At 49.3% G+C, this 25,844-nt stretch overlaps 1 protein-coding gene across 4 annotated transcripts; it reads left to right on the top strand.

The window, feature by feature from the left end:
* Positions 1–1,341: 1,341 nt before the first annotated feature.
* Positions 1,342–24,751, top strand: tle3b (TLE family member 3, transcriptional corepressor b). Of its 4 annotated transcripts, none has more exons than XM_080843879.1 (22): positions 1,342–1,774; positions 2,516–2,735; positions 3,473–3,573; positions 3,879–3,942; positions 5,299–5,343; positions 10,862–10,924; positions 11,038–11,142; positions 13,679–13,711; positions 15,462–15,666; positions 16,072–16,088; positions 18,629–18,748; positions 18,861–18,911; positions 19,229–19,381; positions 20,034–20,166; positions 20,293–20,465; positions 20,991–21,067; positions 21,423–21,672; positions 22,370–22,617; positions 22,734–22,881; positions 23,074–23,224; positions 23,619–23,695; positions 24,285–24,751. In XM_080843879.1, exons 2-22 carry the CDS (start codon positions 2,712–2,714, stop codon positions 24,390–24,392), a joined length of 2,346 nt encoding a protein of 781 aa, XP_080700005.1. In that variant the 5' UTR covers positions 1,342–1,774; positions 2,516–2,711; the 3' UTR covers positions 24,393–24,751. The 4 variants fall into 4 exon arrangements, with proteins under 4 accessions (XP_080700005.1, XP_080700004.1, XP_080700007.1 ...); XM_080843878.1 differs by having other exon boundaries at positions 20,263–20,465; XM_080843881.1 differs by lacking the exon at positions 13,679–13,711.
* The last annotated feature ends 1,093 nt before the right edge of the window (positions 24,752–25,844 follow it).

Below are 25,844 nucleotides of genomic sequence, written 5' to 3'. Positions count from 1 at the left end.
ATCCCTAAACAAATGAAGCCGGAAACATTTGGCTGCAATGAGCCATGTTTGAGCGAAATAAATGCTTTGTTTTGCGGTAATACAAATGTATTCATTGAAAAAAAAATCAAACTGATATTTAGCCTCTACTAGCTTTTTTTCTCCTTTGTTTTATGCAAGGCTCTTTTTACCACATGGTAGTGACAGATTGTTTGAGCTGGAAGGAAAAGCCATTCGAAGCTAATTAAGCAGCCATTCCAAGCACTATTCGCAGGCAGGAGGCTGAGAAGCACAGGCATTTGTCAGCGCTGGACCCCGCGTGGTATTGATTGACAACATGGGTTTCTGACTGACAGGCTTTGCTCCTTCTAGCCAATTACAAACGAGCCAGCAACACTGCTGCGTTATCATTGGAGAAAATGCAGTGAAGGGGAAGGCGTACCCCACGTGGGTGAGAGCAGAGCAAGCGACACGTGATTGGTTGGTTTCCTCAGGCGCAGACATGTTGTGCCTTCAATGGTGCATAGGCTATAGACAGCACGAAAGGAGTAATGGGTCGATAACACAAATCTGACCTTTATTGTATACTAACCCACTCCTACTATTGGGGTTCTGGACAAATATTTAGTCGAGAGAAATATGACAAAGATCTCCACTGGTATTCTGTTCAAAACACTAGGCAAACAAAAGCTTCGCATAAAAAACTTTGAATTTAGCTCTCCTGTATCACAGTCATGGTACTGCAACAGCACTATCCTTACCCTGATGTGAAACTCATGCATCGATTGTGTGTTTCGGTGCAGTGTTTGAAAATCTACAATGGAGCAAACCGATTCAGCAGTATTTATATATGCAGGTTGAACTAACCTTGGCGAACAATATAGGACTTTGTTTTATTTAGTCTGAATTCAAGGACATTTGTGCTGTCTCTAAGCAAAAACAAAAAAACATCTAGGCAAGCAGAGGACCTTTAGCATTATGTTTGGCACACAATCTTGTATAATTACACCTTATACAATATTTAGATTATTTACAGGATAACCAACATCTCGTTGATCATCTCTATAAGAATCTATTTCACCTGACAATATTTTAGAGATTTGTCTTCGTGTTGACAATTGTCATTGTTGAAAGTAAGCTGTTTGACCGGGGAGAAACCTGTTTAGATCCAAAATGGCGAATATGAGGTCAGATATTTACAGACCAATCCACATGCTCTGAAACTATGAACCCCACGTGGGTACCACTCTCCGATTGGTCAACAAAGGAAAACTCTTTCTCTGAATCTGATTGGCTTTCGCATGTCGTTCTCGCGGCAGTTGAATCCTCGTGTCAGTGGGCAGTCTGTGTGTGGTACTGCAAGCGGTGGAGAAACTGGGAAGAGTGAATACAGGCGGCTGGCATGCTTGAACGTCAAACTTTTCAAATTCTAACCTCTTCAAACTCACAAATACGGATTTTGTGATCTACACCCTCTTCACTTTGAACAACACGGGACCACCAAGGATTTTTTTCTGACTAGCGGGCAGTGGCGAAGACACAATCGACTGCTGTCCGACGTCCAATCGGAAAAGCAGTCTCGAGGCGATTCGAGCTGCTCCTGCGATCACCACACGTTCAAAGGAGCCCACTGTGGATTGTCCCTATCTTGCGCCTGTTTTCTAACCAGATAGTTATTATATGCTGTATAAGTCACGACCCTAGGACTCCGACGGTTCTATCGTTACCGTGCAAGGAATAATTGCTGTTGCCTACTCAATCGTGGACGGAGGTTGAGGCGTTGTGGAGACAAAAGGTAAAGCAGAAGATGGCTTTCAGGAGATTGACTTGCTGTCTGATAGCAAGGCTAGTGTAATGTTACAGCATTTACTGTTGTCTAATTGACGTAAGTTATCTTGTAACAAGTCTTATTGACTAAAATAGCTAATGTTAGAAGTAGAAACGCATTTGATCCTATTTGAGAATGAGCTGAATAGATATTCGTCTTTGTAGATTGTTAGGCAAGCGAGTTTTTTTTTTTACTAGGTTTAGTTTAAAGTCAGTTTTTGTGGGTAGATCATTACGTTTTTATTTATTCCGACAAGCTTACTTGTTATAGGCTTACGCCAGCTACCAAGAGGTAATGTTAGCCAGCGAGCTATAGCTCTGTGCCATTTTGCGGCTCACTGAATAAGTAATAACGCTACCCTGGTGCATGTTTTACCAGTATTGTTGTTATTTCCAATAGTGGTTTTATTTAAAGCATTCTAAAGAACTCTTCTGTTTGCTAAAATTGTAAACATTCAAATGACGTCCATAACATGCAGCGTTTTTCCTTTAATTGGCAAGATTTGCTCTGTATGTAATGAACCGATTCAACATGAATTGCTTGCATAGTTGTCGCCTCAACTGACTGTTCCTTCCCAAGCAGTCTCCGTCCTCCAAAGAAGAGTGGCTGTTTGTGGTAGCAACATTTTTTTTAATCTGTGCAATCCAGCCAACGCTCAACGTTTTGTATTTCTTTTCTTTTTTTTTTTATTCTTTCGCTGTCGTAAAGGATAAGGAGATTAAACCTCAGCACCCAGATCGAAAGAGCAAAAGGATTGGGTCGAAGAGTGTTTTCCTCCGACTGAAGACTGGGCTTTGTCCGAGCGCCTGTGTGCTGGGAGGGGTGGCGGGCCGTTGCTCATCTACTCGGATTACTGGAAAACGCCAGATTTCCTGGATTTCCCCTTTGAAAGGATACATTGAAGATGTATCCTCAAGGCCGACATCCGGTGAGTTCCCTATTATTGAATATAAATTGTAGCAGTATGCCTGCGTTAAAGTAGCTAATTAGCTTGTCAGCCATTAGCGCGTGATCTGCACTTCATCTCTTGCTTAATGCCTATTGTGGATTGTTTCGTCGTCTTGGCCATGAGACGTTGCACGACGCAGGCTAGGTCTCGCTGAAACCGGAGATCACCATAAACAAAAGACTCTCAGTCGGGTTAGAGCGTGTTTACGGCGTGACCGTTCTGGTTACCGTCTGAGAAAATTGTAAACCCTTATCGGCTTCCACTGTAGACTGTGTCACGAAGGAACCCTTTGAAGGCTAATTCATGTTTGGGGTGGTAGAATATTGTTTGCAATGCTTTGCGTAGTCCAAAGCTACCAGGCTCTTGGTTTCCGTGTCCGTTGAGATGCACTGACCCGTCAGAGAGAACACTGTTGACTGATGGTGGCTATTCTCACCAGTATACAGAACAGCCTACAGGCAGGACTCCAGGGAGCGCCCAGGCACTGTCAAGCCGCGATTTGAACTAGCTTTACAATTTTCATTTATAATTTATTAAAACCTCAAAATCAAGCCAGTTTTGTCTTTTTATTTAACATGGCCGTGATTTATACTTTTATTTCTGATATTTCCCATCACATTGTGTATAATTTTGAATCATCCCGCCCATTTGAAGCTGAACTGGTAGGCTTGTAGGGGTGGTCATGTTCTAATTGTAATGTCAACATTGCGTTTCAGGCGCCTCATCAGCCAGGTCAGCCTGGATTTAAATTCACTGTTGCAGAGTCTTGCGATAGGATCAAAGACGAGTTTCAATTCCTGCAAGCCCAATACCACAGGTAAATGAGTCTCCTCACCTAAAATGTGGCTGCCCATTTTGTATGGCATAAAGCAATAGGTATGGTTCCCTTGTTAAATATTTGATATACCTATGTCATATGTTATTATTACAGTAATGCACAATGAAATTAATATGACTAGTGACTTAGAAATGTACATTTTTATCATGAAGGGATAAAATACTTGATTAACTATCGGTCCACTTGAAACTGTGGAGAAACCTATATATGCTACCACTGTAAACAGAGACAAATATGGAAGCTTTTCATAATTTCTTTGAACCTTTTATCCCCAATCGTTCTAGTCTGAAGGTGGAGTATGACAAACTGGCCAACGAAAAGACAGAGATGCAGCGCCATTACGTCATGGTAAGACACTAATCAGAAAACTTGTTTACGTCCATTTGTTGTTTGTGCAATCCTTGTGCAAATCCTCTGTTCAGCAGGAGGTGGGTGTTTACAACCTCTACCACTTATCAGACTGATAGGGCCCGTACCAGTATTATGCTGGTATATTTATATATATACGTGAGTCAAGATTATGTGGGGGCGGTGGGGGTGGGTTTGTGAGGTGTGAAATGCCAGCAGGGTCAGATGTCCAGGGTTGATGCCGAGAGGTGTGCCCAATCACCTGAGGGCCACATGCTGGCCTCAGGCTCCGGTCTTATCAGCAGTGCTGCAGTGCCCTCCCCTTTCGGCGATGGGTCCGAGTCATAAGTCAGGGTCCTTCATTACCATACGCCTGCAGGTCTCCAAATAGTTATGCTAAGGTAGATGTGAGCTTAATCCACACTCTCCTTTAGTGTGCTTTAGTAAAAGACAACCGTTTCAATACTGCTGGCCTTTGAAGAGGTGTCAGAAAATATGCAAAATACATTATTAGTTTGTTAAAGCCAAAAACCCAAACAAAAACGAGGCAGGGTCTGGTTTGTTCAGGGGCCGTTGCAACGAACATAAATTCTAGTAATCAATTATGTAATAGTGGAGGCTTGGCATGGGCTGAACCATGTGTGCCTCTCTTATCTTGTGTGTATACACAAGGATTGACTTGACACAGTGGTACTTTTGTTAAATATTATTTTTCGGCGGAATGTGTCCCAGGTTATTCTAAGAGCCCGTGTTGGGTAAACAGGAAGAGGTGTCTCAATAGCTGATCTACGTGGTTTTACCAGTACTGCTATTTACAATTGTCTCTGGGTCTAGCTATCTCTCTCCTTTACTTCAAAGACATGTTCTCCAAACACTATCTTGCTCAGCACTAGATTGATGTCATTTATAGATATCTGCTTCATTTTTGCAACGGTCCCTCCTCCCAAGAGCAGAACTGTAAAATAAAATAAGCAAGAAAAAAAAAGAACCAAAGCCACTGACAGTGGATAGGAACAGGGCGGTGTGATGATCTGCCCAGAGAGAGGGAGACTGGTTTGAAGTGTTAATCAGTAACTCACTCGGCCAGATAGTTCCTCTCTCCATCTCACTGTAAAGGAAGATATTTCTGACACGCCGCTATCCGCTCGACCTAGGGAGTGGAGTTTCTCTGGCACATCACTCCTGCTGATGTTTGCAGGCCATGGCCTGGGTTATCTTAGATGAAGAAAAGATCAGAGAGAGAGAGAGAGAGGGAGAGAGTGTGAGGCACTTGCATCTCAGACATTGTGAAACACTGGTTTCTTACTTTTTTTAATGTATTTTTTTTTCTCCCCCTTCCTTCCCCTCACCCTGCAGTATTATGAGATGTCTTATGGGCTGAATATCGAAATGCACAAACAGGTATGTAATCCATTCAGAAATCTGATATTTATGTATGCATTAATCTACTGTATCTGTGTATCTTTAGACTGTATGTGTGTGTGTGTGTGTGTGTGTGTATATAGAGGTGGTATGTTCGAAGGGCTGGGGCTGCTAAGGTCACCTCGGTGTCTGAGATGTGCTATGTTCTCAGTCTGTCACAGTGGGAGTTGAGGAGATGAACCATCTTAGGGACAGCCCTCCCCTTACACACTCTCATACACATCATTTAGGTCTTACACACACACACACACAGAGCCACAGGGCAGCCTGGGCCAGACTCTGAAAATGCTGACAGGCTAACAGCACACAGGGCTCTGATGGAGCTGCTTTGATAAGATTAAAGTGAAGACTTTGGCAGGGGTGGGGGTGATGTGACTGAATACGCTGTGGACAGAGAGCGAGAGAGAGGGAGAGGAGCCAGTAAAGATAAAACCTCATTAGGTCAGCTGCTTTGCAGAGGAAGTATTAATCAAGCCGAGGGGAAAAAAAGTAATTGATATGCAAGTCCAGGCACAGGGGCTTGTCCTCAGCAGTGGGTGACGGAATGAATGAGAACCGCTAGTTAAAAGCCATCTCTAGTCAGGCCCCCACGGATGGCAGAATCACTACCATACCCTGAGTATCCAGTAACGGAATATGGCCTGCGCCGCCGAACGGTGATTTGCAGCACTGTTGCCCCCAAAGGACTTGGAAATAAATAAATAAATAAACGAGCAAACAGTGGCGGCGGTGTCATTAGCGAGCGAGTTATGATGTATGGCGGATGCTGGGAAGGGCAGCTCCTGAAGGGGGACTTTATGAGCTTCACCCCGAGGCCCCGCAAGGTTAATGGTGTCTGCGCACAGGCTGGGGCGGAGAGGGGCGGGGGAGAGGGGTTGGGGAGGGACTGGAACAGGATGCGTGATTCATCAGTCGTTGCTGTGTGTGTGTGTGTGTGTGTGTGTGTGTGTGTGTGTGTGTGTGTGTGTGTGTGTGTGTGTGTGTGTGTGTCACCAAGCCAGATGTCTCTCACGGCACCAGATCCCCTGAAAGGTTTTGTCAGGCACTTATCTTCAGCCAGAGATAGGGGGTGTAGTGGTGAGAGGGATGAATGGGAAAGGTGGTGTGTGGGGGGGGAGTAGGTGCAGGGGGGACTCTTCATAAACAGGTTAATCGACTGACCTGTTTTAGAGCGTGCCTTTTGTTTATCAATAAGCCCGATGGAGTTGACTGAGGCGATTGAATAATTCATGCTCTGGCCCCTACACACACACACACACACACACACACACACACACTGGTAGAGTGTTTGTGATGACATCAGCCTTGAGTAAACACTTGGCTCTCCACGTACTGTCTGGGCTGCTGGAAGAAGGAGCAGGGCTGGTGAGGGGAGTGGAGGGGGAATGGGGTCCAGAGGAGGAGGAAGAGGTGGCGGTGAGGGCCGGATTATAAGATGCAGGCGAGCACATTATTTTCCCGCTCTGAGGATTTATTTAGCTGTTGAAGGAAAAATGGCCAGCTAAGTCCTCGCCTTCTCCCTCATTTGGACGTGCAAAGCTGGTTTTAAAGCCGGGCCGTGACGCGACGCTGAGCAGGGTGGCGTGGCGCTGGGATCTATGAATCAGCCGCCTCGGCACAGCACAGAGCGGAGCGGAGCTGAGCGGCACAGCCAGGCACGGCTGCCTCGCCCCCGGGTGATTTGTGTTTTGACAGCCATCTTATTACTCAAGCAAGGGGCGGGGGCTAATTGTTGTAGCCGGGTGTCAATAAGATATTTTAATTATTGTAGCTCATTAAGCTGCCTCGGCACCCTTTGCCCCCCCCACCACCCCCCTCCGCACTCCACATTTCTAGCTTGTTGCCCCCTCCCTTCCGGATTCGCTTCCACTGGCTTTCTTCCCCGTCTCTTTCCCTGTGTGTCTGTCTGAGTTGGGTCATGCTGTGAGGCCAGGGCCATGTTTGTGGCTGTGGTGTTTTTCTGTGAATGTTGTTGTGTTTACTCAGCTTCTCTCCCTCATCAATAGTGAGCTGCCTGGGTGAACAGGGAAGCTGCTTCATTACGGACCGCGCTGTCTGTGAGTCTGAGTTGGTGGGGAGAGGAGAGGAGAGGAGAGGAGGGGAGGGGAGAGGAGAGGAGAGGAGAGGAGAGGAGAGGAGAGGAGAGGAGAGGAAGGAAGGAAGGAAGGAGGGGTGAAGTGGCTGGTAGAGAAAGAAAGAGATGGCCAGAGAGAGAGAGAGAGAGAGTGAGTGAGTGAGTGAATGAACAAGAAGGTAAGAGTGAGAGAGAAAGGGGGGGGGGGATGGGGGCTTGTTCAGATGAATTATTTATATGGGATTCCAAGAATTGTTTGCCAAGGTGATGATGGTCGACTTGTCTGCGAGCCAAAACAAACTGTCCGGGAGCACACGGAGGCCCCTGCCGTAGGCCGAGGAGGATGGAGATGACTAGTGGCTGTGAAACGCGCTCCCCATTATCCCGGTCAGTCCGAGGCAGTGTCGAGAATTCAACGAGACAATTATCGAGCGGCTGAAATTGTGTGCTCAGCCGCCTCGGCGTGTTTTTCCTCGTCTGTCATTTTAAGTGGCGGCGGAGCGGACAGGCGAGCCGAGGCTGTGGACTAGAGCTGGGTTTGGGTGTTGCTTTTAGCCAGGGAGGGGCTGCTGGGGGTGGGGGGGGTGGCGGTGAAATGTTTTCTCGCCAGGGGGAGCCTAATTGCAGGCCTAATTAAAGCAGGTCGTTATTTCTCTCCTTCAGTGTGGTCCTGATTTAGACAGAGAGAGAGCTGGACTGTGGGGGATTGAGAGAGGGGGAGGGAGAGAGAGAAAGAAGGGGAGGGAGGGAGGGAGAAAGAGAGCAGCTCACTGTGTCAGATTACAGCAGCATCTGGTCGTCACTACTCATTGTCTGACCCGGGCCCATTAAGAGCCCTAGCCCCTGGCCTCGCTCCCAGCAGATCAATGCAGAGGTAAATTCAGACATCAATAAACAGTTAGGCCCGGATTTGCTGCACATTAACAATGGCTGGAGGAGGACAAAACTGCTCCTCAGATCACTGGGCACCATTGCAAATGAGCTCTGAATGGGATGCTTTCAGCTGGAGGGAGCTTGGGGGTGGGACTGTGTGTGTGTGTGTGTGTGTACAGATCCCAGCCTGGCCTTTCTGACTACCATCATTGTCACTCAGTTGTGGGGGTTTTTTCTGGGTGGGGGGATTGTTTGTTTGTTTGTTTGTGCCCCCAGACTCACTGAGTGTGCGCTCCTCCAATCACCAGTAGATTCACCACCAATGTAATACTCATCAGTCTCTCACTCTACTCCGCTAATGCCAATCACAACAAGCAAATGGCTTTCAGCGTGCCATTGACAGCCTGGTCTGAGAAGTGCTCTTGAAACAGTGCTAGACAGCTCCGAGTACCTGTAATTGTGTTGCCGAGCGAGGAAAAAAAACCTGCTTCAAGGGCTCTGTTTTCATTGGCTTAAAGTGACAATACCCCTATTTTTATCCGGCACTCGGCTAAATAGCTTGTCGCACGGACATTGTGGAAATGCTTCTCAATGAAAAAGCCTTCTTCCCTCATGTAAACCTGGAAAAAAAACACTCGCACTCAGACATACACACACACACACACACACACACACACACACACACACACACACACACACACACACACACACACACACACACACAAACTCACACTCACACTCTCAGGGCCCAGTGAGTGTAGTAAATATTTCTGATTTATGGCCTCTCTGTTTGGTGCCGCAGAGATTTCTTTTTGAAGAGGCCATGCTAAATAGATGACAGATGAGGATATAAAGAATTGAATAGCTCCCGCTGTCTGCTGTACGTGCGGAAGCCTCAGATAGAGTAACCAAACGCAGTGCTATCAGTAACGGCGGTGCCGGGGTGGATAGCCGATAGGGTGTTTGTGTTGGTGGAGATGTAGATTTGGCCAGGGCCCGTGTGCGTTCTATCAGACACAGATCCCCGGGAGCGACACAGTGTGAGGGCCTTTCATGTGTGGACGTTGCTGAAAGGTGGGCCAAGTCTTTGAGGCTCTAGAAGCTTCTATCTTCTGTTTTACCCTCCTGCTCCCTCTTCTTCTCCCTTCCTGCTTTCTCTCTCTCCCTCCTCCCCTCCCCCTGCTTGGATGTGAAACTGCAGGACTCCCTCCTGCCCCCCAGCCCCCCTTCTCCTTTTATCCACCATTAATTTGCAGAGCTGATCTGATCGACAGCCTGAAAATTCAATTTAATGACCTGCCTCTGTGCGCATAATATGATTTTACAGCCTGTTATGGTCAAGCAGAGGTACAATTTACATAATGATCACAGTGAGATAGGGCTGCCTCTGTTGCTGTGGCAACCTGGGAGAGGGGCAGAGGAATGGCGACAGTAGACCATGGGGGCAGGGGTGGGGGGTGGGAGCAGCGGGAAGTGGAGGATGTGGGTGGGTGGGGGTTGGGCCGTGTCGTGTGAGGGTGGTGTGGGAAAGAGTTGGAGGAGAAATGGGTCAAAGGGGTAGAAACGCAATTCCACACAGGTCAGGTCGGGTCCCCTGTCCAGCTGAAGGGGATGACCTGTCAAAGTGCAGAGGTCCCCCCCCCCCCTCTTCTTCTCCCCTTCCTCCTACTGCAAATGAGTTTAGCCAAGCCCCCTCCAAAAAAAAAAAAAAAATTGAGTGGAATGTGACTGCGAGGAGAAATCTCTCACACCTGCTGGGCCATCTGCCCGAGCTCATAATCAATTTGTCCGCTGCTTACTCCAGTGAGAATTCTCCTGTCGAGGAGGGCCCCTTTTGTTTTTTTGGCCTGCTGCTTTTCATGTCTGGATGAGATATTGGGGGGGTCCCTGTCCTGGAATAATCTCCAGTAATGTAATAGGGGGATAGTGCTTTCTCTGATAGTTCTGTGTGTGAATAGAGCCTAGGGTGTCGTCTCACCCTGGTTATTCTTTCTCCCCACACCGCTGATGTATGTTATAAATATTGGCTGTCTTTTTCTCTCACCAGCTTTGTGTAAAGGGAGAGTGGTAATTGTGACGCATTACAGCCGTTTATCTCACGGCACTGAAATGGTATTAGCATATTTCAGGATCTTAATGAAATAATCCCTCACCGTAATGGCGGGAGTGTGGGGAGCCGGGGCCAGTGTCTCCCCTCGCCCCCCAGTCGAGTTGACTCTGCTCCAGATGGACACAGCAGGCCCACAGGCCCCAGTGCACAGTTAGGCCTGTCCACAGCCTGCCAATGAGAGGTGTGTGTGTGTGTGTGTGTGTGTGTGTGTGTGTGTGTGTGTGTGTGTGTGTGTGTGCGCACTGCCCACCGCCCACCGCCCACCGCCCACCCATGCTCTCATGTTTGTTGCCAAGGCTGCCCAGAGAGTTTCCTCTTATTTTTCTCTTTCTTTTTTTTATTGTACTAAAGCTGATGTTTAGCTGTAAGTGTGTTCCCCAATGTTGGTCCGTCTATGCCATGTCCGTAACAATTTGTCTTTCTTCTTCTTTTTTTTTCAGACTGAGATTGCCAAGCGCCTCAATGCCATTCTTGCTCAAATCATGCCTTTCCTGTCACAAGAGGTAGGTGGCCTGTTTCATTGTATCACTGACGTTTACCATCTTGCATACTTTGACTTCATTTAAAATGTCCCTGTTCAGAAATCTCAATTTGTTTTCTTGTGGTTCACTTGCAGCACCAACAGCAGGTAGCTCAGGCTGTTGAGCGTGCCAAGCAAGTGACAATGACCGAGCTGAATGCCATCATCGGGGTACGTGGACTTCCCAATCTGCCTCTCACCGTGTGTAAACCCTTTTTTTACCTTCATTTGACCATAGTCAGGGGCAAACCTGCACGCAAAGGAGCTGGCTGCACAGGGGTCCACCTGTGTCCTAGCCGGTCCACATAACCGCCAGACAGTCATATCTCCCAGTCTGGTCTCACAGGAGTGGAGTGCTTTGAGGGGGTGGGGGTGGAGAAGGGGCTGGGTAGGTTGAGAGGGTGTAGTTAAAAACCTGGTCTTGTTGCCACTGTGTGTGTATGTGTGTGTGTGTGTTGTTTCCATCTGTGGGGCAGTGCACTGTCAGCTTCTACCACTTGCAGATTTGCCCCTGTCATTAATGGTTTTTTAATTTGTATGGTGTGATTTGTGTCTGTTTGGATTATTTCATGCTTATTACTTGGGTTATTGATGTCTGTTCAAAGAGAGCTCCATTGTTTTGATTTCATTTGTAAGTTCACTTCTATGTTCTAACGCCACTCTGTGTTTTTAGGTTGTGACATCTTGTTCAGTGTCAGTGCCTCCTAAGCCAGGTTGAAAACGGCTTTGGTGTTCCACTGTTGAAGTGGGGAAGTGTAGGACAATGAGATTGTTGGCTTCCTTCTGATTACATTTGCGAAGGCCAACCACCTTAATTGGATGAAGGATAAGCCATGTAGATTTGTGCTGCCCGCGTGACCTCTGTAACAGCTGAGGGAGGCAGAAGGCGAGTAGTATCACTTACTCACCCACCCACCTCCACGGCAGCCTGCGCTTCACGCTAGCGCACCCGTCTGCTCGCTCTCACTAGCGTGGGCCAGGCATGCCCCTGGGACCACAGTCCCACCCTTCAAGCCAGGGGACAGTCCTCGCCCCCGCTACAGTTGTGACGCATTAGGGCACTCACTCTCTACCTGCCCTGAAGCTGATGCCAATCATTCTAGCTACAGGAGAGGAGAGGAGTGTGGTGTGGTCTGAGCCGAGTGGCTGGGAGTGGGAGACGGATAGCTGACCCCACTTTGATTAGCCTCCTTGAAGCGGTCGTTAGGAAGCCCAGGACTCGGGTCAGGGCAGCTGGAGGCAGATATTGGAATTCAATTAAGGCAAATGAGCCAAGACTGTGACCCCCATTTTCAAGGTAATTGCTTCCTCCAATCCGGTTGAATGCAACTGTCGGCGGGGCCTGTCATTAAGCAGGCGGCCATTCAGCAGAGCAGCTTGGCGAGGCCCCCCTTGCGTAGAGACACACACGCATACACACACACACACACACACACACACACACCCGACCTCAATGTCTCCTCACCACAATGGTTGAATAACAGAGGCAGTCAGGCAGGAAGACACACACACACACACACACACACACACACACACACACACACACACACACACACACACACACACACACACAAAGAGAGACATGCACAGACTCTCTCTCTTACACACACACACACACACACACCAAGGAAAAACAAGCTTTTATTTGTTGGATAGAGAGATGGCAGGAGATCAATCTCCATGCATTCCCTCTGTGTGAGAGGCTGTGGGGGGAGGGGAGTCATTAAAGATTCAACGTTAATCAGGAGCCAGCAGTGTTTGGCAGTCCACTGCAGTCAGGCGGACAGAGGGAGGGAGGGAGGGAGGGAGGGAGAGTGGGAGAGAGAGGGACACCAACACCCGTTCTCTGTGGTACTCTCAACCTGTCAGGTTAAGGAGGCCATGTCTGTGGCATCTTAATGAGTCACTGTAGCAAAGTTTGTTGTTAATGATACTGTTGGCGCAACTCGAAAAAACAAACTAGGTAAGGACTTATTTTCCAAGCATGGGCAGCCACCAGGCTGAGCTGCTTCCGCCGAGCCCAGAGACCTGCACGGATTAAGCCAAGCAGGCGTCTTCCTGTTAGCATGGCTGTTATCTTTAATATAAAAGCCTATGTAAATAGTAATCCTCGTGCCTGTCGCACACGGCCATGTAAAACATAACTTGCCATGTCGCGTTATTGGTTGAACAATCTGTCTTTTTTTTTTTTGAGGAACCTCTGGTGTGTTTTGCATACGTGAGCCTCACATTTGAGATTCAAATTCAGATTTCCATGTTGCCAGTTGCATTGTTTTTAAAATACTGTCAAGTTGCTGTTGCTTTTTCTGGCTTGAGAGAACACAGCAGCTAATGTTTGGTGTTATAAACGGAGGGAGGTTTCTACTGCGGGAAAGTCGGCCATCTTTTGCTGTTTCTCTGCAGTGTGGCACGATGCATCTCGCGTAATTAATTGTTCTGTTTTTTAATTTTATTTTTTAAACAAAACAAATTAGTTCCCATCAGTTATTTCCGCTCAGCATGTCGTAGCCTCAGCCGCTCTGATCATTAGTTTCGACTCATCTCTCTGTAGCTGTGTGTGTGTGTGTGCGTGCGTGCGTGCGTGCGTGCGTGCGTGCGTGCGTGCGTGCGTGCGTGCGTGCGTGTGTGTGTGTCTGTGTGTGAAGACTAGTGTGGGTCTCACTGGACTGCCAATATCTCGCTCATTAGATTTCTCACCAGGCTCTCTCTTCAACCCTCCTCTCCCCCACCCCACCAGCAACAGCAACATGCTGTCTACCCAGCCCTGATGGTTAGTAGTGGGGAGAGCTGATATGCTGACCTCCATGTTCCTCTGTGTGCTTTATTGTGGCATGCCAAGTGTGTTGTTGGTGGGTGGGATAGAGTGCTGACGAGGGGTACTGCAGTGCCAGACGGCTGTGCATGTTGCTCGGTAACCACATGAAAGCCCTCAGCCTCTGCTTTGACTGTTGCTCTCACCTGGAGGCTGGAAGTTGTAGCAGCTTGATTTCTCGCTCTTTTTTTTTTTTTTGACTGTTAGCTTTAATTGCTTTTCCTTTTTCTCACTCCCCACAAACCCCATCGCCTCCCCCCCTCTATTTTCTACCCTCCCGTGGAAATCGCTGGAGCTTTGGAGACATTTACACAGATGAAACGGATAAGTGCGGCGAGAGAGCAGGTCTTTATCCAGGCATATTGAATTAGACCTCTGCCTGAGATTTATTTCCGTTTCCTTTCCCTCCTCCCGCCCCCCACCCCCCCTCTGTCTCCGTCCTCCGCTGAGGCGCTCTAATGAGGCTCCTTGATGATCCTCTCCACATGCTCCCCTCATTAGGCCCGTGCGAGCGGGAACGTCCTTGTTCCTGATTATTTCCTCCCCTCGTTCTGCAAATAGGCGTCTCCTTGACACCATCACGATATTGATGAACAAATTAATGAGAACACAATATACTGTCTAATTGGAGCATCTTTCACTTTTTTTTTTTTTTTGGAAAGCAAGCAAGCACCCAACAGGCTCAGTAGATGTTTCCTAGAGTCTTGTAATGAATATATATGGGTAGGAAGAGGAGCGAGGCGGCCTTGGAGGCAATAGACTTTGGACTCCTTGCTGATGGATTCGCTAAGTATTATTTAACCTTGTTTTACACCACTTGCTTCCCAAGCTGAGTGCCTTTTTAACTCCCGTCCATCCCGCCAGCACTCTCCCTGCCTGTCTATAACACTGGAGTCTGTATGGGAGGGCTGTGTGTGTGTGTGTGTGTGTGTGTGTGCGCGTGTGTGTTTTGTGTGTTTTGTGTGTGACCCATGCCTGGGGAACAGCTGGGGCCAGCAACACTCTGCTTCAGCCTCTTAGGTGTTGAAATGTCAGATTTTGTCCACGCCGATGCTGAATTCTTATTGATTTTACATGGTCAGTAAAAGGCAAATGGCTCTGAGATGTTTCCGATTAGAGGTAGTATTTCACTAAAGAGGTCGGAGCATAGCCTTGGCCTACCAGGAAGCTGGAACAGCAGAATGTGTGGGGGTGTGTGTGTGTTTACACTCGTGTACTACTCTGCTATAGTAACTTACGGCCTGTCCAGAATTTGATCAGTGGCTTTCTAATGCAGATTGATGCCACTATTCTAATGAGGCGCTACTTGGTCTCTGTTGCACTGGAGGAGTTCTGAGTGTATCTCTGTTTTTAATTTTTGGTTTCGGTTTACTAATCAATTATGCCCTGCTCACTTGGAAAGGCCATTTGAAGTGTGCAACATGTCTGAATGTGTTTTGACACGTGTGGAATGAGGACTGTGCTTCTGCCGCTGTGACCTTGTGAGGGTGGGGGCCGTGTGTGTGGGTGGGTCTGCTTGAAGCCTGCCACTAATCATTTTGTTCCAGTGCTGTCTTAACTCCCTCCCTGCCACTGGTGTGTGAGGATGCAGATTGGTGTTGAGAAGAGCGAGAGGGAGAAGTGACTGAGCTAGTGGCTGTGATGCTGTGTGTCCTACCACTCTGTCTTTTCCCACTAACCCACTGAGGGTTTGTCTGTGTCTCTGCAGCAGCAGCAGCTTCAGGCGCAGCACCTCTCCCACGCTGCCCACGGCCCGCCTGTCCAGCTGCCCCCGCACCCCTCGGGCCTCCAGCCCCCTGGCATCCCGCCCGTCTCGGGCTCCGGCTCGGGCTTGCTGGCCCTGGGAGCCCTGGGCAGCCAACCCCACCTCCCCGTCAAGGACGAGAAGAACCACCATGACATGGAACACAGAGGTAAGCAGCCTGCTAGGCTAGCAACTATGGCTAATGCTATAGCAGCTAGCCACTGTGGCTAATACTGTCACTATATTAGCCGCTATGGGCAACATCAAGACAGATCTCAGTTGGCCAACAGGATCACTTCAGAGCTAGCCACTGCAGCTAATGGTATCGCTGTACAGCTACTCCCACCCAAAGAGGCAGACACAGACAGTTAAGCACAACAGTTCACCCGAGTCCCACTGCGGGCATTTGTCAGAGTGAAAGATGAGGTAGTTAGAATAAGAAAAGCCTCTTAATGTGATCTTTTTGGCAGACTCCAGGGATGCGTGTATTAACTTTGCTACTTCTTTTCCCTCCCCGGTCCATCTCCGCTCCCATCCTCCGTTGACAACGGCTTTGTTGGGGGTAAAACAAAAGAGCGGGAGTCTAGCACGGTAAGTTTGCACTTTGATGGCGTCACAGTTTTTGCAACACTGTAACACATGCTTGACATTGACTTTTGAGATCAGTCGGTTGGGCGATTAAGGAGCTGCGCGTGGAATTAAAGAAACGCCTTGCTGGAAGTCATCCGCTAAAGTAGAACACACAAAATTTGTATTCCGTAAGCCGTTCTTAAATGAAATAATGAATGGGAGATGAAGTCTGCAAAATAAGCCTGTGCCTGTCTAATCCAGGTGGAAAATGACTTAAATCACAGGGCAAGGATTAGCAGCTCTATAATTTCATCACAATTAAAATAGACTTTGACTCTACGTCTTAAAGGATTTAGCGCCATCCAACCCCCCACCTCCACCCCCACCCCTCCGCCACTCATATTCCTTTCTTCCAGCTTGCTTTCCCTTCCCCATCCTGTCTACCTCTCTTCCTCTGTTCTTTTTCTCTCTTGGCCTCCAGGGTACATTTATCAACACAAATGCGGAATTGTTTTCTGCCTCTCACCACCAGCCCACCCCCACCCTCAACCCCAGTCTTGTAAGCCATTTATTAGACAGCCTTAAATCTTCCTGATGGCACTGCGATGGTGCTGTGAGATTGCGTTTCAATTAAACTGGGCCGCATGAATGGGCGCAGTCATGTCTAAAGAAAAAGGGACGCAACGCAGATTAGCGGGCGCAGCCCATCCGCACCCCCCACCCCCTGTCATCCCTTCCTGTTGTCCCGGATCTTCTGATAGCACCATGGTGGCTTTGGGTATTGAGGCACGTTAAGCGTGTCTTTAAAGGTCAGCCTTAATGGGACAGACGGACACACAGACAGCCAGCGGCGGGGAAGGCAGGCTGGACGGCCCTTTCACTTCAGTCTGCCGCTTCTCTGTGGAGAGAGGAGGAGGAGGGGGGGGGGAGGGGAGCTGCTAAGACTGCCGTCCTCTCCTCTCACAATGGCAACATTCATGTACATATTTAGAGTGTTGGCGCAGGGGCTTAAAGAGTCAGGAAGGCTTGAATTCCTTTGTATTCCCTCCAAGAAAGAGGAGCGCTGCCTAGAAAACACTTCCGAAGGCTCCTGAATGCGGCCCAACCACATCCTCCTTTTCATCTCTGAGGGCAGGGTTTGGAGTCGTCTCCTCTCCCTCTCTCTCTCTCTCACTCTCTCTCTCTCTCGCTCTCTCTCTCTCTCTCTTTCGCCTGCTCGCCCACTCTCCCCCGCGCCGCAAGCTGATAAAAGGCGAGCTGTCAGGCTGCTGAGAGTGTGGGCCTGGCACACAGGCTGAGCTCCTGGCTGCTGGGCCCTGGCAGCGCTGCCCACCCCGGCCCCAACCAACCCCTCAGCCCCAGCTCAGAAAAGGTGCCAGCCTGCCTGGGCATGCCCACAGTGGGCATGTCACTCAGCCAGTGCCACAATGCTGTCCTGCCCAGCCTGCCAGAGCCCCCCTCCTTCCTGCCCCTCTTTTCTCATCTCTCTCTGTCTCTGTCCCTTTCTCCCCCTCTCTCGCCCACACTCTGCCTCAATCATTTTCTTTTTCTCCGGCTCTCTTTACCCACCGCACTGTTCTTTCTCTTCTTTCTCGCCTTTCCCTCCCTCTCTTTCGTGTTTCTTTTTCTGTCCCCCCCCCCCATCCCGTGGAAACCCACCAAGAGCAATAAAAGCCCTGAGTGGGCCTGGCATGGAGCCGAGGGGAGAGAGAGAGGGGCAGCATGCACCGACACTCCTGCGGCCGTCGGTTCAGCCCCACTGCCTCGGGAGAAAGGGCCGCTGTTCGCTTTTTTGTTTTCTTTCTGGGGAGGGGGTGTGGGGGTGGGGGGCAACGGCAGGATAGGAAAACAAGCTGTCCTCTGCCTGGTTAACTCTCGGGGAGCAGGGCTGTTGATTTTGGTCAGCTTGTTTGTGTTGTGATGTGGTAGGGCCTGTGTTCCCTTTTCTTGCTTTCTTTTTTTTTCGGCCTCCTTTCCTTCCCCCCCCACCCCCCTCCCTCTGCCCGCCATCCTCTTCCCTCTTGACTGGTCGCGGCCCCTGTCGAGAGTTGTGTCCTCTTGTCTGTCCAGTTGGCACGTATCTGTCAGCAGAGGCCCGGCGGTGGTGCTGTGGCTAGGCCGGTGGATTTGTCCAGACTGTTTGAAGTGCGAGCAAGGCAGGGCTGCTCTCTGGGCGCGCTCTTTGGGACTCCGTTTGCTCAGCTGTCCCAGCCTGCTCTGCTTCATTGCCTCGGATTGACTGGAGTTGCCCCCCCCCTCCCACACACACACACACACACACACACACCCCTCCCTCTCCCTTACTCCGTTCCCCCATGGCCCCATGCCTTCGAGGCCTGCCTGATCCAACATGGCTTTTGGCTTAACCCCCTTCTGGTCCAGTTGTGTTTGCGTTTCGTGAGCATGGGGATTTGCAGCCATGTCTCATTTAAGGCCACTGGTTGCGAGGTGCTGCTTCTGATATGAATGTCTAACCGCTACACAGAGACTTGGAGCAGTTGTCATGTTGGCTGCAGTAGAAACAGCGTCCTGATTGCCCTCCCCCCCTCTTGTGGTTGCAGAATAATTCCGTGTCCCCGTCAGACAGCCTGCGGGCCAGCGAGAAGCACAGAGGATCCTCCGACTACAGCCTGGACTCAAAGAAGCGCAAAGTCGAGGAGAAAGACAGCATGAGCAGATATGTGAGTGGTAATGGACATTTGTCCATTTGTCTGGGTTCATTCTGCTAGCCATTTCAATGTGAACTCTGTCACACATCTGACGATTTAATTAAATTCTGTTCTGTTTTAACAGGATAGCGATGGAGACAAGAGTGACGATCTGGTAGTAGACGTGTCCAATGAGGTAAGAGGGTCTAGTTGGTGTTGTTGTGTCGTGACCTTCCTATACTTAGCGTAGCATAATGACATTTGGTGTAATCTTGGTGCATATTAATTACACAAAGAACTGTTAAGACTATGACAGGGATTAGTATTGAAAGGGCACAGCCCATCAGGGAACATCTGCTGTAGAAATCCTGGGATCTGCTGACAGCTCTACAGTCTGGTGTGTGTGTGTGTGTGTGTGTGTCTGTGTTTTTGTCTGTGTGTCTGTGATGACCTACATGTCCACACATCCGTTGGTTGTTAACTCTTGCTCTCCCTTCGCCCCCACCTCTCAAGGATCCCGCCACCCCCAGAGCCAGCCCCGCCCACTCCCCTCCAGAGAACGGGCTGGACAAATCGCGAGCCCTGAAGAAAGACGCTCCCAACAGCCCCGCCTCCGTGGCCTCCTCTGGCAGCACCCCCTCCTCCAAAGCCAAGGAGCACTCCCATGTAAGAGCAGTGGGGGGAGGTGTTTGTGTGTGTGTGTGTGTGTGTGTGTGTGTGTGTATGTGTGTGTGTGAAGCAAATGGACTCTGCAGAGTTGGGAAAGGGCTTATTTGTGTGAGGCGCGCAAGTGTTGAGTGCCTTGGGCTCGAGAGCGATGGGGCGGGGGAAGGGGGGTTGTGTGCATATTAGGGGCACCCACTGACCTGCTCCTTCAATCTCTTTTATGGCTCTGGAATAAATGTCACTTGGTAGCCTGAGCCCAGCTGTAAATAAATCAGTGAATGGCAGGGATATTGCCGCTGAATCCCAGGGCAGGATCAGACCCATCTCCTTGGCTAATTTCTCAATGCGCTTAACCAGTCCAGCTCCTTTGGCTCGAGGAAAGATTAAAGTGAAATGAGGGATGAGGAAGGCTGCCATCATCTTTGTGGCAATGATGGGCCTCGGTATAAATAGAGGTTTATGGCCCCGGAGCAGTAATGAGCTGTCAGAATTAGATTGGATTATGTTGAGCTCACACTCAAATTGTCACTCTGGATTTGAACATTTGTTATTTTGGATTTTGTGGATTTTTTTTTTTTTTTTTTTTTTAAACAAACATATCCTCTCTTAACGTCTCTCCCCCCCTCTCCCCCCCCCCCCCCCCCCCCTGTAGAATGACAAGTCCTCCACACCGGGTCTGAAGTCCAACACCCCCACACCACGCAACGATGCTCCCACACCCGGAACTAGCACCACCCCTGGGCTCCGGCCCATTCTGGGCAAGCCCCCTGGGATGGAAGCACTGGGTAACTATTACTGCATGGAGACATTTGCCCTAACAAGCAAATAGACTCTGATTTATTGGTCTCTCTGTCTTTGATGCGGGTTCTTGGTGGACTAAGTCTGCCTGTCTGCTTCTCTCCCCTTCCCAGCAGCCCCTGCTCTGCGGACCCCGCTGATCCCCGGGTCGTACGCCACCCCCTTCGCCATGATGGGCCACCACGAGATGAACGGCTCGCTGACCAGCCCAGGGGTCTATGCCGGCCTCCACATCTCCCCCCAGATGAGCGCTGCTGCTGCGGCCGCCTATGGCCGGTCGCCCATGGTGAGTCCCCTGCACTTCCCCTCTCGCTCCTCCTCCCCCCTCACCCACTTCCTCTTGCGATGCCTGTGGATCGCCCCAAGGCGGTTGCCCCCCCCCCCCCCCTTCTGTGACACAGCAACTTGCTTTGCATTAATTTCATGTTTCAATAATTTACTCTTTCAATATTGCCTTGTTCGTTTGTACTACGCCTCAGCCTGTAGGGGAAGTATCTCCGCTAACGGGGAGCTGTTTGAAGTGAGTGGAAAGATAGCTGGGAGGAAAATCAACTAGTGTTGTCGAACGCTCCTGTGTTAAGTAGCTGCCAGGGAGAAGATATGTAGATTAGCTGTTAGAGCCCCAGAATTTTTTTAATTTTTTTTTTTCACCACCACCTAGATGAGATAATAGTTGTGTGCGAGCTGTGTACTCCTTACAGCAGCTTGTGTGTTTTTCAATTGCTGGGTGAGTGGCTGTAGACCTCGGCTAATTGTTGCTCTGTGTGTGTGTGTGTCTCTCTGTGTGTGTGTGTGTGTGTGTGTGTCTCAGGCAGGGTTTGATCCACACCCTCACATGCGAGCTCCAGGCCTCCCCACCAGCCTCAGCTCCATCTCCGGAGGAAAGCCGTAAGTCCCTCCACAACCTGCCCAAAGCAAACACCTCACACTACATCCCACACCAGATCCCACAGCGCTTGCCACACCCCAGACCACCCATACCCGACTCTCTAAGCGGTTATAATTGCAATACCCTGGTGTTTAATTGCTACATAAAAAGGCGAGTTAATAAAATGAATAGGATTTCTTTATTAGTCTTGCAGCGTCATTTGCTGGCGTAACCTTTACTGTGAATGATCTTGAGTCTCAGTAAATGGCTCAATTTTGGGAGATGGGGTGGGGGATATCAGCTTTGAAAGGTTAAGGCTGGATGGATGCCAGCTGAGATGTCAGTCTAAGCCTCTATGACCCTCCCCCTCCCCAGTGCCTACTCCTTCCACGTGAGCGCAGACGGTCAGATGCAGCCGGTGCCCTTTCCCCCGGATGCGCTGATCGGCCCGGGCATCCCGCGCCACGCACGCCAGATCAACACGCTGAGCCACGGTGAGGTGGTGTGCGCCGTCACCATCAGCAACCCCACGCGCCACGTCTACACCGGCGGCAAGGGCTGCGTCAAGATCTGGGACATCAGCCAGCCGGGCAGCAAGAGCCCCGTTTCTCAGCTGGACTGCCTGGTATGAACTCATTCACTCACTTATCTACTCATGTATACATATATACATGTACTACATATATATAACGTATACGCACACACACACAAACAACAGTCACTGCCCCACAACCCCCTTCCATACAGACATACAACAGTACCCGGCTACTTATCTACCCATACATTCTATTCACCCACACACACACATATAAACATTCACCGTGAAATCATCAGCACAATACAGCTTATCCCCTCCAGTGTGCTGTGGTGTTAGTTATGCCTCCCGTCAGCTGTCTCTGTTCCCCACTCAATTACCAGCGGATAGTTGAGCTCTGCCCTTTGTTGTGCCACATATTAATCAGACCGCGTTCTCAGATTCATCTGACTCGCGGTCGTCCATTTCCCCTCCCCACACAGGGGAAACGAGAGCGAGAGCGCTGGCCTTCCGATGAGGGCTTTAATGCCGATATTACAGAGCTATTTAATTCCTCTGAAAGCCTCCGGCGGTATTGATCGTGTTCCGGATGCCTCACCCCTGTGGATTAAATCCAGCTCGCTCTCGCGCTCCCTCGCTCACTATCGCTTTCACAAACACCTCAGTCACTCTTACCTTCGCCCTACCCCCCAGCATCCCACATCCCCTCTTAAGCTCCCATCCATTCACCTGTGGTTAGCGCTGTCCCTCACTCGCCGCTTCTTTTCCTCTTCCTGCCCGCCCGCAGAACCGCGACAACTACATCCGCTCGTGTAAGCTGCTGCCGGACGGGCGCACACTCATCGTGGGTGGTGAGGCCAGCACGTTGACCATCTGGGACCTGGCCTCGCAGACGCCGCGCATCAAGGCCGAACTCACCTCCTCGGCGCCCGCCTGCTACGCCCTGGCCATCAGCCCCGACGCCAAGGTCTGCTTCTCTTGCTGCAGCGACGGCAACATCGCCGTCTGGGACCTGCACAACCAGACGCTGGTCAGGTGAGTGGGCAGAGATGGACAGAGGGATAGAGAGGAGTGGTTGTGTGGTGTGTTTTGTTAGTTGTGTTGTCACTCCTCATGTTTAATTGAGCATGTGTCGTCTCCTCGGACTGCAGGCAGTTCCAGGGCCACACTGACGGAGCCAGCTGCATCGACATCTCCCACGACGGGACCAAGCTGTGGACGGGCGGCCTGGACAACACGGTGCGCTCCTGGGACCTGAGAGAGGGCCGGCAGCTGCAACAGCATGACTTCACATCCCAGGTGAGTTCTCAGACTGGAGGTACATGCAATTTTGCTCTGAAATGGCGCATCGTGAACTATAACGTATAGTTTCTGTATAAGTAATGTTAACAGTATGGTACAGATATTACAGTAACCTCTGACAGGATGTGGTGAACGGGTACGGTTTATTTAATGACATTTGACATTAATTACATTGTTTTGTGTGTGCAGATCTTTTCTCTGGGCTACTGTCCTACGGGCGAGTGGCTGGCCGTGGGCATGGAGAGCAGCAACGTGGAGGTGCTCCACCACACCAAGCCGGACAAGTATCAGCTGCACCTGCACGAGAGTTGCGTCCTCTCGCTCAAGTTTGCCTACTGTGGTAAGAGCACTTCTACCACACACACACACACACACACACACACACACACACACACACACACACACACACACACACACACACACACACACACATCCTGCTCCCAGAAGTGTCAAACAGCCTGTTTTTTCACCCAGATCCTGTGTGTTGGGTTCACTTTCAGTGTAACCAAACTCCACCCCGTCTTTCTCTCTCTCTCTCGCGCGCTCTCTCTCTCTCTCTCTCCCCCCCCCCCCCCCCCTTCCCTCCCTTTACTTCCTGAGTTGGCTTCATGGGTGAAATGGTGTGTGTGATGGTAGAAATGGTTATTCGAGGGCAACCTTGAACGTCCTTTGTGACTATGCTTGTTTTTTTTTTGCATTTGGCGCTGAGTGCATTTTCATTTCCCTTTGTAAAGGTAAATGGTTCGTGAGCACGGGGAAGGACAATCTACTGAACGCCTGGAGGACTCCCTACGGCGCCAGCATATTCCAGGTATGGCAATCAATACATCTAATCTGCTGGCCAGCGGAAACGTGTGTTGAATGTGTTTAGTTTCAAAGGGCACCGTGACGGGGGGGGGGGGGGGCTGGGTGGTTGTTATGGAGTTTGACGAAGTTATAAGGTTAGGCCAGTGGGCAGTGTGAATTGGAGATCTGTGGCAGTACAAGACACGTCAACATCAAACTTGATACTTAATATCTTTGAAGAGTTGAAAAGACTCAAGTTAAATTTTTAGATGATTCAAAATGTGAGGCCTATTTCATATGTGCATTCAGTGGGTTCATGTTAAATGGGTTTAGAGGACTGTAAGTGCCCAGACACCACTTCCCAGACATTAGCTGGCAACAGTCAATTTCATGTTTCTAGGAAAACGGAAGGTTCAGGTTACTCGACTGTTGTCCGCAGCCCTTCACGTCACATGCATGTTTGTCAGGTTTTTTTTAGGAATTATTGACCGGCTCCCCTGCCTAGTCAGTTTGAGTAAATATGCATAACCCCGACGGGGGGAGATTAAGTAATGCCTCTAGCACAGCCAAACTAAAAGCTTGACCACACCTTCTGTCTCGTCATCTCTCAACAGTCAAAGGAATCCTCCTCTGTCCTGAGCTGTGACATCTCTGCTGATGACAAGTACATTGTGACGGGCTCTGGCGACAAGAAGGCCACTGTTTACGAAGTGATCTACTAAAGCGGGCAGCCGAGGACTAGAGCACTTCTTTGAGCTTGGAAAAGGGGAGTTGCTCACCCTCTACTCCTCCCCTTGCACTCAACTCCTTACAACAGGACCTCCTCCTCCGTTGGGCTATGGACGTGGAGAACCGGTCAGCTCTGGATGGTTAACAGAGGCGGCAATTTTCCTTTGCTTCGTCTCTTCCAGTGGATTTTGGCTTCAGTTTTCAGTAGAGGCTTGCATAAATAGCTAACACTTCCACCCCGAGTGCAGCTCCTTTGGCACTAAAGAAGTAAATATTGTCATGCTGTTTTGAATATTTTTTGGGGGTCTTCTCCTGGGGTCGTGTGCTCATCTTCCTGATTCATTATCTTTTTTTTTGGCTCTCTCTCTTTTTTTTTTTTTTTTTTTTTTTAACAAAATGAGTGTTTTGTGATGTAATATGAAGCGGTGCTTCATTTTTAAACCGTGCTCCTCGGACGTCTTGTGAAAAGTGTAAATACTGGAGTAATAAAGACATTTTATAAATATATATATTAAATATATATATATTTTCATGTCCTGGTATACTTGTGATGGTTTCCTTTGTTCCCATCTCCTAAATGCTTGCATCGAAAGTAGGTTAGAGGATTCTTTTTTTTTTTCGAGGCTTTTTTTTTTTTTTAGCTTTCTTTTTTTTGTAAGCACAATCTCCAGGCTGACCTTTTCCTGAAATGTCTCTCTTGGAAAAAAAGAAAAAAAAATCACACAAGAACTTCTCTGAGCCGGAACATTTTACAGAGATTGAAACGTCTTTTTTTGGAGACGTCCTTTGGATGTGAGCGGTGAAATGAATGCCCCTGGACAAACTCGCGCTGCTTCCTGTACTGAGCTGGGGGACACACACTCACGCTGACGCAGGACATGGACAAGTGAGGGAGAAGCGTTCAGAGACCTTGTAAATGAATCCTTATCATTAAACGTTAAGTTAACTAACCGTACTGCTTGTCTGTGCCCTTTTGCCCTGTCTCTTGTATTCTTTGGATATGGAAGTGGGAAGTCCGGACAAATTGTAAACTGTAAAGGAGAACAGCAACCCCTCCTCAATCCCGCTGGAGTGGAGGACTGCGAAACCCTGTTGACTGAGTCGACTCACCGACAGAATGCTTTGGCTGGTCTGTCACGCTGAAATGATTGGATTGTGGAGTTTGTTCGTGACAGACTTAGTGAGTCGCGGGCGGCCTTCCCTCTTTCTGGACTGCTCCCTCTCTTCCATCTCTGACACTGATTTGTGTAAACAATGTTGTCCAAGAGTGATTGTAGTTTTAAATCCGGCTGTGTTTTCCATCAGGTTGAGCCAATGTTAGGCGTCCAGGCGTGTTCCAGGCTCACTTGACTTTGGTGTTCTTGAGTGCCTGAAGCGCAGGGGGATTGTGTGGAAAGAGAACCTTTTTTTTTTTTAACTTAAACACGAAGTATGAGGTAGGAAGT

This window comes from Sprattus sprattus (genome assembly GCF_963457725.1).
Source record: "Sprattus sprattus genome assembly, chromosome: 8".
In the NCBI taxonomy this organism is placed as follows: Eukaryota; Metazoa; Chordata; class Actinopteri; order Clupeiformes; family Clupeidae; genus Sprattus; species Sprattus sprattus.
The sequence above is the reverse complement of the archived record's forward strand: the minus strand, read 5'-3'. Positions and strand labels throughout refer to the sequence as shown.

Coding starts and splice junctions, on each gene's coding strand:
- tle3b (XM_080843878.1), top strand. CDS start 2,712: ATGTATCCTCAAGGCCGACATCCG. Junction 10,925..11,037: donor TGCCTTTCCTGTCACAAGAG/GTAGGTGGCCTG, acceptor GTTCACTTGCAG/CACCAACAGCAGGTAGCTCA. Junction 13,712..15,461: donor CTGTCTACCCAGCCCTGATG/GTTAGTAGTGGG, acceptor GTGTCTCTGCAG/CAGCAGCAGCTTCAGGCGCA.